Raw genomic sequence first — 16,181 nt, 5'->3', positions numbered from 1 at the left:
CTTAATCTAAATCTAGCAGACATTAGACATTGAAAACAATCAATTACTGCCTGTTTTTTTGTTAACTGCAAAGTACTTCATATTATTGTTAGGCTCTCTTCATTCTTTTCTTTCCTGAACTATATAAATCAAGCTGTTTCACATTTTCCTGTAAGGTCTCATTCTCCAAACTTATTTTTTCTGCATTCCCTGGAACCTTTTCAGTTCTTCTACATTTTGTTTAGAATGTAGTTCCCTAGATTGGACACATTACTTAAGCTTAGACATCATCAGCACAAAATTTTTAGAATATTTATGTTCAGGTTTTTTAAATCTGATCTTTTGATCATGCATCTCAGAAGAAAGTTTGGTACTTTTTTCCTTCTAAATATTAGGCAAAACTTACTGAATAATATATTTTTGGAGATAAGTCATTCGAGCGTGTAGATCTACATTTTCTACTCTTTTATCCACTTATTGGAATAACACTTTGCAAAGCAAAATATAGTTTTTCAGATAGAGAAAACTGAAGTAGTACAGGATAGCATCTTATTGCCCAGGGACTGAAAAGGGAGTTCAAAGCCATGCCAAATTGGTGCATTTCTACAGTGACCACCTAAAATAAGCACACTTGCACTCAAATTGCAGATCCTAAGATGAAACCTAATAAACCTCTGACCTCCAGAGAGATTTCACTCACAGTGTTTCTAACAGGCTCTGATACAGCAATGCAGCTTCCACCACAAATAAGTTCACACTTCTGGTATCTTCAAGCAAAGGAAAAACAAGAACTGACTTGATTTTTCATGGTCATAAATAACCAGAACATCTTCCTAGTCCTTAAAAAAAATGTCCTGTCAACAAACACCTTTCAGGCTTTCCTTACTGTAAGATGGTAAAAAAAAAAAAAAAAAAAAAAAAGAAAATGGTGAGGAAGAGGCAATGAAAAGCATGACAACATTAAAAGAAATTTTGTCCTTGTCACACTTAAGATTTTCATGCACACATAAGGCTGTAAATTGGTATGGAGTTCTGCCAGAAAGTAAATTATTTTGCATTTCCGCTAGTTCACTCTGCTATGGGAGTGCAGCAAGGCAATTCATGCAAAATCCGATTCATACTTTCTAACCTTATGTTTGCTAATGAAAGAATATTAAAAAAACCCAACAACAACAAAATCTCAGAGAACTTTTTCATGTAAGACAATATATATTTACAAATGTGTTTGCAATTAATGAATTTCAGTTATTGATCATGCTAAGCTAATAGCAGACGTTAAACAGAAAAGCATTGATTCAGTTAACAGATGCAAAATTATTTATTTTTTTGGTAGAGGAAACAGAATGTCTGACTACTGAAAAATAGAGATAGAAGGCACAATTTTTTGTCCATAACAATTATTGACTACAACAAGTGGACGACTGGATCTAGGGACTCCCCACAGAACTGCCCTTAATATGCAAAGCTTAGCAATGGACATCTGCTGCTAAAATAAGTTGTCACAGATTTATTTTTCAGATAAAGGTTCCTGAGAAAGCTTTGTTGTTTTTTCCAGCAGTCTCATGAGAGGTATTATAGTGAGCACAGTATTTTTTTTCTAATCTCTGTGAAAAACACTCTTCCCTCCAAAGTCAATGAAATATCAGGACACACTACTCTGCAAGGTATTTACAGAGACAGAGAAAGAACACATATTGTTGTATTCTTGTCTTCCATGTAGAAATTCACCACACTGTTTTCAGAAAAAAGAGGCTTTATATAATTTCAATTTAGAACAGAGATTAAAAACTATGATGCACCAATGTGCTTTACAGAAAATGCCTTTAGTATCTCTATTGGAAGAAACAAGTTCAAACCGAAACATACTTGCTTGCTCTATGTGTCTCTCCATCCAAAGCTTGCAAAAAAAGCCCATCGAAATTCAGCTTCATTATTCCCTAGCAATACAATGTCCAAACAAAATCAGGATCCCTTTTCTTAAATATTGAAGTAGAACATTTAGTGACATTAAACATAGTTTATCTATCATTAACAAAAAAATGCCAACTGGTGCCTACTAATAACCATCTGTCTTTGCTGGTCAGAGGACAAAGACACACAGGCTCTAGTTGAGGATTTGGAAAGCATCCCTATTTTTATGACTTTGATCTTTGAACTTGGTTGAAAGTGGCATAGTAACAATAATAGTGAGTCTTGGTACTTGCCGGGTTTATACTACCCAAAATGGGACAGTATGCTCCCCAGATGAGACAGGCAGCAACATCAACCATTCGGATATGGCAGTAAGTCACAACAGGGGAGAAAGAGCAGGAATAAGAGACCCATGATAAACAAACCAACAACTCCCTACTTCATAGCTCTTCAATGAAAGCTGCAGTTGCTCTCTCTTACTGATTACAGAGGGACCCCCAATGTTTTAGGGCTACGTACACTGTATGTTGAACATTTTGCATAAGGCTGCCATCCTCATTTCAAGACACAAGAATCACATAAGAAAACACTGCTAATATTTGGAAATATAGTCTGTTGAGAGGAAAATAAAGTAGTTAATCCACAGTACTTAAACTGGTATTAATGTATTAATATATTGTGTAATTGCAGTTTCATACTTGCATAGCATCATTTGTATTTTTCAGAAGGGCCTCATGGCTGCCTTGTTCTGCAATCAGGGATTTATTTTGCTAGCAGAATTATATAGCAAAATGCCTCTAGAATTTGATTGTTATTAGATCACGAGGATCTTCCTCATACCCCAATTACATAGTACTTAAACCCAAGCAACCAAATGAAAAATCCCAACAGTAAGGCAGAAGTGCAGAAACAAAGAGCAGAATGCTCTATGCAAATTTGTGACATGTGTTAATACTATATATGTTGGGATGTTTTTCTAATTCACACATCAGAGCCCAGATTCTCTGAGAACAAGTGGTGAGGAAAGACCAAAAATTAGATAAATAGGGGGTTAAATTCTTAAGCTGACAGTAGCAGAGAACTGTCTTTAAAAGCCCTGTTATTCAATTATCCCACACATTAATTCTGTACAGTCAAATAAATTGGGATTAAATACAAAGGAATAAAAATGTGTGAATGGTTGTAAACGCACCATCTAACTTCAGATTGTTCAGTCAATGAAGAGACGCAGGATTTTGCCACATGCTCTGAAGCATTTTGTGGAGGAGCTTACCTCTCTCCGAGCATTACCTACAAACCATCTTTCCTAAGTTATGGTTGCCAAGCTAAGTCTGTGAGCTGTTCAGTGTTAGACCATACAAATTCACGTTTTCATTTTCCTGAAACTGAAAACATTAGTCTATACACTAATATTAGATTTACGAATACAAAGATAATATTCAAAATGAACAAGAAACTCTGGAAAAACATAAAATAGTGGTTTTCCACCAAAGCATGAAAAGCATTTTGAGGGATTTACTAAATGCTACTGCTGAATATAATCTTCTGTGGCTTATAATGTGGAGTAAAGATTAAGTAAATCACTGTCTTGCCTGACAAGGAAAACATCTATTTTAGAACGTTTCAAAAATCTGGTTGGTGTGTCATTATGATGACATATTCATTTTCCCTTAGGCCTCCATACTAAAATGCAATTTTATAGATGGTATCATAAATTTTAAGGACTATGTATGACAGTGACATTTGCTTGAATGCTTTTAATAGTATAGTAATACCAAAGCAATGCAAGTGAGACAAAAAGGCCAAAAAAAGGTATAAGCAGCACAGAGCAAATGTATTTACTCTATGTGCTATTCTGACAACAACTGATTTAACTATTTGTGAACCATCTACAATATCTGCCACTCACAATAATAATTTTGATAAAATTATTTGGAGTCACTTTTTCAAAGCACATTCTGGGATCTTGTTCAAAGAGAGATGTGCATTCAAACACCATTTTAATTTGCTCAAAGAAATACTGAATGGAGCATTGCAGTCACGTATATACAATTATTAACACACAAAAAAAAAATGGAAAAAAGGAGATGAAGAAAAAAAATTTGTATTGTGAAGGCGTTAATTTTCAGATACAATGTGTACATTTTCCTTCATGAAATTATAAAATAGTCTTTCTTACTTAGAGCCTGGACCACAAGAAGCTTTGGTTACTGGAAAACTGGTATATTCACAGAGAACAGGGAGTAAGCTCACGCTTATTGCATCCTCATGTTATGGTACCATCTACTAGGGAATTAAATGTACCTGCCATGCATTTAAGGACAGATTCCCTGGGACCTTCTGTGTCAAATAGCTACACAAAGACAAGACACAGTATAAAGATATGAATAACGGGTGGTAGAAAGTATCTTCCTTTTTTTTTTTTTTTCTTCAGCTTTAGTGTTTGGCAGCAGCAAATAATGGTTGTGATGAAAATTTGGCCATCCTTAATCATTCTAAAATTAACAGCAAATCTATTATCTTGAAAGGACTACAGACAAAGTATAACTATTGTTCAACATGTTCATGAACGGCAGAATCTGACCCTTATGGGTCCAGTATTCTCACAAGAGCTACAAACTTTTTGGGAATCACCACAGAAGACTCTGAGAGTGGCTGATTTTCAGGCCATCTGTATGAAGAATGCTTAATACACAGAAGAAAAACAAAAACACCCAATCAAGAAGCTTGCAACTGTGAAGAAAAAACAGAGTTCCTTCTGCATTGATTTTTCTATTCTGTCCAAACAGGAATTATTGCAATCATTCTTTTTATGTAGTTTCAGCAGAAAAGAATGAGTCAGGGTAGATTCAGAGAGCTATGGCAACGCTTGAATGCACATCCCAGGCAATCACTCTTCTTTGATAAAAAATGACTGTATGGATGTTTGTACATAAGAACAACATGGATTTCTTTTATTTCCAGAACAATGCTGAACAAGAGAAACCTTTAGATTACTGGACTACTTTCATTTCTCTCTAATTTAGCTACAGTGAGCTTCCATTAATTTACTATTCCAGTAAAGTTGATGTAAAGCATAAGCATTCTGGTCACTGAAAGGAACACTGATCTTATATGAACATCATGGAATTTCAAGGCTAGGGTGATTCTACAATTTTTGGATCTGAAACAAAAAAAAAGAAAAAAATTCTACCACCTTTTATTCTCCTTCACATTGTAATATGGACAGTTTGAAGAAACTTAACATTTCAGTGTAAACTTGATATATGAGGCATGTTCATAGAGAACACTAAAACAACGCAATTTTGAGCATAAAGGTGTTTAAATCTAAAATTTCATTCATTACAGTATTGTCCCTTTCTCTCCTGCAAATAAACTGAACTCTGTATCAGCAGTAATAATATGATGCTACCAAGGAGACTTATCTCCTTCCACACTTTCTATAGAAATTTGCATTTATTAAGGCAAAAAAATAAATAAATCACAATCTCAATTTAAAGAGGCGGGAGGGATTTTTAAAACAAATTACATGTTTTTTTTGCCAATAAGCAGACACATTCTGACAGTGAACTGGTATTAGTAGGTAGAGATGGTGAAACAGCAGCAGTGACACTCAAGTTCTCTGCAGTAATTCTGGAGACTCATTGATTTTAGGATTTTCTGCCTACGTTAAAAGCTTGAATCTTCCCTACTTGCAATAAGCCTTAGTGTAGATTTGCATATGAAGAAGTCTGTTATAACTAATGTTTTTCTACAAAAACAGAATTAAAAAAAAAAAAAAACCCAAAGAAAATAGAAGAGACTGCAGATTTTGTATTAAGAGCTCGTTTTGTTTCTTTTTTTCCCCTTGTGGGCAGGTATAACTCAGGTTTCCATTTTATAATAATGTTCTCGTTTCTCTCTGCCAGTTTTAAACTCTTACAGTGATCTGTATTAAACAACATTCTGGTACAGCTTAATTTTCAGTCAAATCCCTCTAGGGAACAGAGTGATTTTACATGAAATGTGTATCCCATCGTGTCGCTTTCTGTAATCCACGCAGACCAAATGGAGATGAGGAATACTTACTTCACACAAATTAAAATGAGACGTTTTGGCCAAATTCAAACTTCAATGGAGGTATTTGAAAATGTTTCTCATAATCCTACTTAGTCTCCCAAATCCGGATAATAAAAACTTCAAACTTCTCCCATTTACCAGTGCTCCAGTTTCTGCCTACAAATCCATTGTGCTTAAAACAGAGTATCATCGACCTTATAGTAAAACCTAAAAAATTATGCTGGGTACTTTGTCGAAAGTTTTCTGATGGAAAAAGTAGGACTGATAAGTCACATTGATGATCTCCAGCTTAAAGAGGACAAGAATGATGTTCATCTCTGAATGGCTGTAGTTGGCTGAGTGATACTTCCATGGAACAGGGTTTGCAGAGATCCAAAGAGGCCTCCCTATGTGTACCTCTCTGCAAAAATCCTGAAAGCATGGAACCATGCAAGAGGGTAGGGACACACGATTCAAAGCAAATTCTTAAAAATTTACAGAAATAAAAGTAAACCACCACTGATGTGCTTTAGAACATAAATACACTGCTCATGTATTTCATACCATTATGCATTTACAGATACAATGGAAATCTTTTACATACTTTGGTATTAAAAAGCTTTGAAGACCCTGTCTTTATTTTAGATAGAAAGTATGGGACCCAAGTAATTTTGGATGTTCGATATTAAACATTATTACTGGGGAAATGGAAGCAACATCTGCCTCTCTCTTTTACAATTACTGCAAAATACCCCAAAGCATGTTGACACAGTATATAAAGTTGGTTATGTGTGATGCCTCCCTCAAGCCAACACTAAATTGCAAGTACTAGTGAGGAAAGAACAAATTTTAGGATGCCTGTTAACCCTGCACTTTTTACAGATGATGGTAAACTGCACAATGACCCTTTTGCTAAGTCCGAAACATGGAGGATTCTAGAAATAACATGTCAACCCTCTTCAATGTGCAGAGAAAACTCTTTAATATATCTTCAGCAATTCGCAGGATCTCCTGTTATGTTATGGAGTTCAATAACTTGTGAAGAATGTTTTCACGTAAACTGGAGTCAGAAGTGCGCTTTCCTAGTGACCTTATAAAATCTGCTATTATCAGAGGAAATATTCTGCATTTGAGGGAACAAATTAGAGATTTGCCAATTATTTGGTGTATTCTTGTTCTTTCTGACTGTTGTTTACTGTATCTTACTGTATTTAAAAGCATATTTTACAGATGATAAAAATAGGGTGGTTCTTGCTTTGTGCGGTAGGTATCTAATTTTCCCTGAGATGAGAGAACTTAGTTTCTGGCAAGATAAACAATAAGACTTCTCTAAATTAATTCTTTCTTCAAAGTCAGTAACCATTGGAAACTAGAGAAAACTTTTCAGAAAAGTGTTTGAACTTGATGGAGCAATGTCCAACAATTTAAAAACTAATAACTCACATTTTTAAATCTGTATGTTTTATCTCTAATCTGTAGTTGTTGAACTTCACCTTTTGAGTCTTTAGGTACTGTTATACTCTTGGCTGGTAGACTGTAGAGTTTTGCTATTCAACGTAGGTGCTCTGATCAAATCTCATCTCTGATAATCTAGACAAAATGGCCACTTTATGTTATTTGTTATAGCATAGGATTTTCAAACCTGAAGACCTGGTGGAACCTTTACATATCAGATAATCCTTTCTTATATTTCCTTTTTCTTAACATAATATATTCTGACTTATGATGATATAGAATTGTGTCTACCAAAAACTCCTCACTGATAATGGTTATTTCCATTAAGTCAGACTCCATAGCTTGCAGGGAGCTTGGAGAGTCAATTAATAAAGGATCAAGTTCTTAGGGAAAAGAGGCATTGAGTCTTTTCTACACTAAGTTGTTCAATTATATCTTAGAGGTACAACTGCATCTTTCCCTCCTCCTCCCTTCTCAAAATGTGATATTCCTACATTAGATTCCTGCTAAGCCAAAAGAGATAGTGAAGAACTCAGAAACTGACTTTAAAAATGAACAAAACAAATAAACTACAAAAATTTTACCTGCAACAACCGGAGATTTTCTGTCATCCAAAAGCTGAATAGCAGTACTGGCTGTCACTACATTGCTTTTGTTTGCTGTTTCTGCAGGGTGCATTAAGAAAAAAAAAAAAAAAGTGAATTGAAGTAACATATTGCAGAATGAAGAAATTAAGCTCTTTTCCCTTAGTTTGAAATAACAGTCCATGTGGATTTAGTGCTCAGAAAATTAAGGTAATAAGACAGCCAACATCATGTTCTGTGCATGCATGGAACATACAGGCTCTGGCATTTCAAAATTCCCCAGCACCCCAACGGCAAGCTTAAAACACTGAAATGAGTAATCAGTTTTTGCCTTCTCTGCTAGAAGTGGCAACAAAGGTGACAACTGGTAGGGCTTCTCATTAATGTGGACACTTGGTCTATTGGACTTGCCTTGCTTAAAATACTAGGCTGTAAGCTCAACCTGTGCAAACATTAAATAAAAGATGTTACACCACATCTTGGGGTTTTTGCTTAGAGCCCTGTAAAAGATGCACCTGGTCAAAGGACCAGTAAATTAGCTGCAAATTTCAATGCATATTTTAGATTAACATTTGAGATTAGCTACAGAGCCCACTCAGCACTAACATACTTGGATACCTTTCAGCATCATCTATGGCTTAGCATATAGAGAATGACAAAATTATAGACCTGTACTAAATGGGATTGAATAGACAAAGCTCCCAGGTATTTGTTCAGCAGCTCTTCTGTACCAGAGTGGAAAATGGTCTGCATTAAAAATATTCTCCTTATCTTCAGCTGTCAGGAAATCTCTTGAGAAAGAAGAGAGAAAGAAAATACTTGTTGCAAGGCACACAATAGCTTCTAGCTTTGAAAGACAAGGAAAAACAAAATGCAATCTTTTGGAAATGGTTTTGGACAATTTTTTTCATATCACCTTTTCAACAAAGGAGTTAACTTTCATAATTATTTGTGACACGGTTGCAATTGCTGTTGTTGTGCAGGATAGAAAAAATAGTAAAAAAAAAAAAATAGTGCTTCTAAGTACCACTAAAATATTTGTACTGATATGTACAAATAAAAATGCTTAGTCTAAAAAGCCTTTTTCTCTCAGTGCAACACAAGAACAGTGAACTATACAAAGTGGAAAAGGCACTGGAGATTTGATAGTTTGCTGCCACTGGCATTCAGTCTCAACTTATGAAAAAAAAATTACCATCCTACTTTCCAAATAATATGTAAGGGCTGGTAATGGACAACTACATACTTTCTTCTTAATAGTTTCAGGGAATGCTGACAGAGGAAAGTTGGTGTCAGTGAAAATAGCAAGTATGGTCTCCATGTTATTGTCCTGGTGTGCTGTCTGACAGTGACAAATCAAAGTGCTCTGGATCTCACCTGTCATGCTACAACAATATTTTGTTGTCAGATAAGCACCATATAACTTTATATTCAATAAACTTAGTTTATTATAAACATCAAGTGCAGATTTTCTTTTACATGCATTTGCCTGACACTATCAAACTGCTGCCTGAAAAAGTCATTAATTATTGGACCTTATTTTATAGCTCTCTATTTTAAGAAACCTGTACCCACATTAGATTACAATTTCTCCAGGCAAAGTGGGAAACTCTTGAATGATGAGATCTCCTGATTACTCTTTCACCCAGTCCATTTCTGTCACTTGGCTTAATTTCAGCACTAAAAAAAAATTCACTACAATGATGCAAAACCCTTGAAAAAGCCTACCAATATTTGTTTTGAGATGGGATAGCAAAAAGAAAAAATAATTATCTGATTATCTGCAGATGTAGCATATTCATAATTCTGATCTGAAGAATAAAGATGTGAGGCTAACCCTAAGGAAGTGAGAGGACTGTAAATATATGGGCTACAGGTGCAAAATAGCTCATCGTTCCAAATCTTTCAGTTGAAGAAAGACTCTAAGGGATCCTACAAAATCTTTCTTACTTATTCTATTTCAGAGCACCAGCATAAAACACTGAAAGAAACAGTAAATGGGCTTCCTAAAATAAACATCTTTTTTCCTCCTTTCTCACATGATTGACAAGCACAGCTTTGTTACTTACTGATTAGTAAGCTGTTCTGGACCCACAAACAGGTTGATACGAGATAGTCCAGTCCGTGTTCCAAGGAAGGCAACTTCCACTCCCTTGTCAGAGTTTCTGAAATAGAGCAGAACACAAGCAAAGATAATGTTTCCAGACAGTAAACAGATAAAGCTATATTATTGGTCACAGAAAGTACAAGTGTACACATTTCTGATAATTACTATTTTAAGCATAGTTCCCTTATTTTTTCATTTTTAATGCTATTTTTTTAAGCTAGAATCATGAAGGTTTTGCAATACATACTATGTAGAAATGCTACTTAGATCAAAAATCACTAAAAAGTCAAAGACAGCAAATTTGGTAGGACTTGTGGGGAGGGACTTTAGGGAGGCCATAGGATAAACATGTGTGGCATAGCTATACACTAACTAAACACTGGCACCCAGCGATTCAAGATGGGCAGGAATTCCAGATCTTGCTCCCAGGCCATCTAACACTTCTGCAACACATCTGTGCTTCAAGTCACAGGCGTGACTGTTGCTCAAGCAAGCACAAACTAAGCTAGATTTAAACCAGCTAGCTCAGCGTCACATGTAGCTGCCATCAGGACAAGCTTCAGCCTCTAGACCTTAGGAAAAAAATGTGACAGGTAGCTCAGGCTGAACTCTGTTCCTGCACTGATATCAGTGCCAAGCTATCTACTTTAAAACTGGTTCTCATATGGCTGTAAGAACTTCAGTTATATCACCACAAAACCAGAGAGCACAGTCTTGGCCAACTTACCGTCTCATACTTCATTCTTCAATAAATGGACCATCTCGGTAGTGTAAGTCAGGATATGAAAGGGGATCAAAAGTGTCTCACTAGCATCTCCCCACAGTTGTCTTCCTTGTGTTTGCTGGATCTGTTATTTAATTGTGTAGGAGGACTCCAAGAAACTTTGTGCCTCTATATAAATTCATCAATGTCTATAGTATCTTAACATGCAATGATTTCATATGTTTATGTTATAAGAGGGGTCTGGGTAATCCTTAGTTTGATGAATCAGATCTCATCACGTTGATTTTACTCATTCGGCATGAGCATGTGCTTTACAGCAATATATTTTTTCATTTAACTTTTAAAACTGGTTCAAATATAACGAAACCTAATCAGGATAATCTCCAGAATTTCCCTTCAATCACAGTATTTAATTCAAACTGCTAATTTTGACACATTTTCTCTAATATATATATAACACCTTGTTGCTTAACACCTTAGTAGATCATAACATAAATGAAGTAAAAAAATGTAAACTCTAAAAAGGACCAGCTAATCTCCTGATTATCTGTAACATGAACCTAGATCCAAATTAGCTCTAGAAAACAAACAAAAGATTAAAGAAATTATTTATTTTACCAGTGCAGTTTTTTTCTGTATATAACTTGTTCTGAGATAAACTACGAATTCCATCAAAAATTTTGGTAAATTTTGCACTGAATTCCTGAAGTACTCTGAACTGTTTGTTAGGAAGACTCAGAACTGTAAGTTGTAGTCAGTATACAATTTCATTAGTTATACTGTAAACCTTGATTAACCTTAGAACTCATCATCACGATGTACACTGCAACATAAACACCTAACACTGCATTCAAAGTTGGTGGTATGTAGGATCAAATGATTAATACAATATTTTCATGAAGATCAGGGGTTGTTAGGCATTCCACCACTTCATGAACATTAACTATTAAAAGTTCACCCATTATTATAATGACTGACACAAAGCTTACTTACTCTGATTTATTTAATGCTAGACTGGTCCAATAAGCTTCAATTGGTGCACTCACAACTGCATCAAACAGAACTTCCTGGATCAATTCTTTATCACCTGTTACAATATATTAAAATCAGTAAAGGTGTATACAGAGAGAATTTTTTTGTTAGATGACTAAACAATGGGGTTTTTTTTACAGTGTACTATATTTTATCTGTTATATGAATTCCAACATTTTGCAGTATTAAGCTTTTATTATGTAATATTACATGGTATTTTACCACAATGCAGTTTTTCATATATCATTTCATTGCACTAACAACTTCAAATTTAAAACCAAAAAATGATTGTCCACTCCACGTAACACATTCATGTACACTATCTAATTCTTGCACTTCACATGACATAAGGTTAAAACAATTAGTTGTACTATCAGTCACAAAAGCTCTACATTTTGAAAATACACAAAACATGCACTTATCCATCTGATTTTTTTTTATTCTGCTTTGCAGTTCAGAAAAGCTAATTGTGTACATATTCTCCCAAAAATACTAATGAAATATCCAACACATTCTTTAGAGGTGTGATCCAAGGACTGATTCAGACCAATCCTGTTTAATTTTAAAACCCAATGGAACTATAATATTGCATAGTATAGCTACACCATCTGAATAGAAACTTGAATGTTTGGTTAAGGCATATTTTTTTCTGTAAAAGTCAGAAATTTGTATTGCCAATATCTTTATTGATACCTTGGAAAAAGATCAAACCAAAATGAAATTCCAAATTGACATCAGCCAAGCAATCCAATCTCAGTTTATCACAGGTTAAACCAAGTAGCTTTGCATTTTGTAGAAGGTTGCATACAACAGTTTTTAGCTGGGGTAGAGCCTACTACATGCATATTTAACAAAATACTTGCATTGGAGCAATGGCTCTTTTCCTGTGAGGTAGCGTCTAATTGCTTCTAACTGACTCATTTGACGGTGCTCAGGGTGTAAGTCAGTGTTGCAATACGACCTGTGAACACGTTGTCAAAACATAAAATTTTAATATGTATAAGCATGATCTCTCTTTGTCTTTGAACATAAAGAATTGGGCTCAGCAAGCACAAACAATATGAAACCAAGAAGGGTAACAGACCAATTTCATGCTTTGTTTAAGGCTCACCATTCATCTGCTAAAGATACATCAGGGTGTTCTAAATCATGTAAACCTGTAACAGGAATAATAATGGGTTATTTAGGGAGCAGTCTGGGTAACAGATGGTTATTTACATACACTCCATAATATAAAGCCATCCTTCTTGGAAAGTGCATTATTACCTCAATGTAATAAATCACAGTAAACTATGTTCAAATACACTTTAGGGTCTACCAAACTGGCAAAAGCCAACTAAATCAGATCTAAAACTGGAAAAGCAGGAAAAGTTTTTTTTGTGCTGATATGTTTAACTTATACAAATTACTTCTATGATATGTTTGAAGTTAGAAGAAAACTTGAGCAAAAAGAAATATAAAATGCTAGAAGACTCCAATTCATACTTGTTCTATACAACTACTGAAGCTTTTATGTTAAAATCTGTACTTCTTATTTCATAAGAGTTGCTCTCTTTAAAAAAATATATATATTTTAAAAGAACAATTCCCTCAAAACCAAAGCACACAACCCATGAACACAAACAGCAATTTACATGATTGTTGAGAATAAGTTTATTGTACTAGCAGGTCACGAAAATGCTTGTAAATAAGAACGATATTATTAGTTATATAGCACAATAAAAATGTACTTTGGCAATTTTAAAAAACTCTTAAAGTGCTTATCAATAGACAATAAGAAAACAGGGTTCAGAAGGCAGGGTCTGAGTTTAAACCCCTTAAGTACATACTAAACAATGACAGAGCTACAGTGGTTAAGGAAAATAAGGAAGTCAAAACTAGAACTATAATTACAGTCTGTGGGGAGGACAGTGAGGGGTCAGTGACAGAGAATCAGTGAAGGTAAGAGTGGAAGAAAAGGAAGTTAGTTACGGCTATGTTAACATTTCTGGTGATGCATCTGGGAGGCAATATCGGACAGACTGGCTGAGATGTGTGGCTGGATTAAAGAAAATAGGTGAGAGATGTGTTGGAAACAGTTTGGAGAGTTAGCAGCTCCAGGTCTCCTGCCATGCTCTCTTTCTATCTAGACATGTATTTGCTGTGCAAGTGTCTCAACTTTGATGCATTTCTTTTTACAACTCTCCCGGGAACAGGAATAAATTAATGTCCATAAATACAGCTGAGGAACAAAGGGCTGAAGAAATAAACTATCTTGTTTAACATCACTGATGCAACAAGAAGCAGAATTGGACATGGAGAATTAAGCATAAAATCAGAAAGCATTCCTCCACTCTTCTGAAATACCTCTACTCTTCCTTCATCTTCGAGAACCTTTTTGACAAACAACTTCATCACCACTCCTAGTTGACTCTTCCACTCATTTTAGTTGTTGACTTATCAAACAGGGAAAAGAAAGAAAGAAAGAAGAGTTCTTCCCCCAGTTACTTCTACTGTTATACAAATGCAAAATGTAAATCCCTGTAGACAATGCCCAAAGCACTTATAGCTCTGAAAGACTTCATAATGTATAGTCTGTGAACAAAAAAGCCACAGCCATTACAGCGCTCCCAGTGGTTACTTCATTCAGAAACCACCACAAATAACTAACTTTGGACCCTGAGTGATTCTCTGGAACATTGAGACAGGAAGGTGGAAGATGATGCCCATCTAAAGAAGATTCACAAATGGTCTGTGCTTAATATAAATGAGGAAAAAAAAAAAATCTCATGAAGTAAAAGAAAATCCAGTTCTCTCATGGAATCTGCAGAGAAACATAAAAGCTTTAGGTCTACCAAATCAACAATAAAACTACTGTGTGAGCAATGTAAGAAGGTAGGTATCTTACCTTCTTCTACAGTTACATTCCCTCTGAAGAAATATTTTCCATGTCCTCTAGAGAGAGCCACACCTAAACTGTGCAAAGAAATAAAGCAGACCTTGAAATCTGTGAGACAAACAATAGCAGACAGAGCTATTTTCATCTCTAACAATTCCAGCTAGTGTACTATGATTACCTTTAAAAGTGTTTGTTTCCAAATATCGTATTTATTGTTCAACTAGCTGCTTCAGTTCTGATGTGTCTGCAACAACTGGCTGTATTTATGTGTACTTGGAGGTGCAGTAAACCATTATTCTCTAGCAATCTAATAAACAAGCCCCTCTAAGCCCACTGCTGTTCACGCAGCATGAGATTTCTTCAGCTGAGCCTTGAACATGCCCGTGGCCTCACGATAAAGGAGACAGCTCTTTGTAAATCAGACAAAGCTGCTGAAAAACTATGTAAGTATGGGAATGAATAGAGCTACTGGGAGGAAAATAATTTCATGTGTAACAACAGCATAATGAATCCTCTTGGATTAATTTTTCAGTGATTCATATTTTTAGCTAGTTTAACTTTTTTGCATTAACTTCAGCTTCATAAACTCTCAACAGTTACGTAGCCAGTTCTAGTTTGGTTTTCAGTCTACCATTTAAACTATTTAAGTTTAATGATCTGGTTTGGGTATCCCATGCCACTCCCTATTGAACACATACACAGAATACCTTCTGGCACTCATTTGTTTATTCATTCAAGAGGATTATATCAGGCTAGGAACCTGCCAGTAATCAGTAGGACTGAAAATGCATGGCCTGACACTTTAAGTACACGTAGAGGCACCAAATCCAAGAGCACACATGCTGCAATCAATAGCTCAATCTGGAAATAGGCTGAACAGTAAACATCTTTGACACTATCAGTGTTCATTTTAATAAAGGTTGCCCTTGCTGTCTTCCCAAATCTATACTCCTACCCATCAAAATGAGATACAGACCATGCTGAAAAAGGCAAGACAGTTTTCCTACTGTATTTCTGTCCTAAGAATCAGAACTCACACCCCATGCATATATGTAGCCCCATATCTGTTTACTAAGTAGGGCAAGAATGACAGTGCCACAGAAAACAAACAAACCAACCAACCAAACACTGAATTTTGCAACTTATGTGTGAATTTTAACAAGAATAAACACATGCATTAGAGATCAGAGAAAGGTATCTATATTTTCTGTATGTGGAAATGTAGCTCAAGCTCTATTAAATGGTTCCATTGAAGAAAATTTCAGTTGAGTATTGCAACTATCAGCCTCCTGCTTTAAGCATGAGGTACAGCTAATATTTTTTCATTCGTAGATTATTATTAATTCAAATATGAGTATTTTTAAAGTGACTTCCTGTCTTTCTTTTATTTTCTTCTTTTTTTTTTTTTTTTCCCCCCTCTTGAGATGCATGCCAAAATAACATGGATGACTTACTCAGCTTTAGTTATACAAA

At 35.2% G+C, this 16,181-nt stretch overlaps 1 protein-coding gene across 1 annotated transcript in view; it reads right to left on the bottom strand.

Annotated features, from left to right (window-relative positions):
- Positions 1-16,181, bottom strand: part of CACNA2D3 (calcium voltage-gated channel auxiliary subunit alpha2delta 3) — a gene marked incomplete at its 5' end in the record, with an annotated part of 433,227 nt that overhangs the window by 69,247 nt on the left and 347,799 nt on the right. The window contains 7 exons of the mRNA XM_082060048.1: positions 7,968-8,048; positions 8,637-8,758; positions 10,037-10,132; positions 11,792-11,885; positions 12,670-12,791; positions 12,942-12,987; positions 14,718-14,785. Of these exons, the coding sequence (XP_081916174.1) occupies positions 7,968-8,048; positions 8,637-8,758; positions 10,037-10,132; positions 11,792-11,885; positions 12,670-12,791; positions 12,942-12,987; positions 14,718-14,785 (629 nt within the window). The remainder of the gene's footprint in view (positions 1-7,967; positions 8,049-8,636; positions 8,759-10,036; positions 10,133-11,791; positions 11,886-12,669; positions 12,792-12,941; positions 12,988-14,717; positions 14,786-16,181) is intronic.

Source organism: Streptopelia decaocto (assembly GCF_964273445.1).
Source record: "Streptopelia decaocto genome assembly, chromosome: 8".
Lineage (NCBI taxonomy): Eukaryota > Metazoa > Chordata > Aves > Columbiformes > Columbidae > Streptopelia > Streptopelia decaocto.
This window is presented reverse-complemented; position numbering and strand designations above follow the sequence as displayed.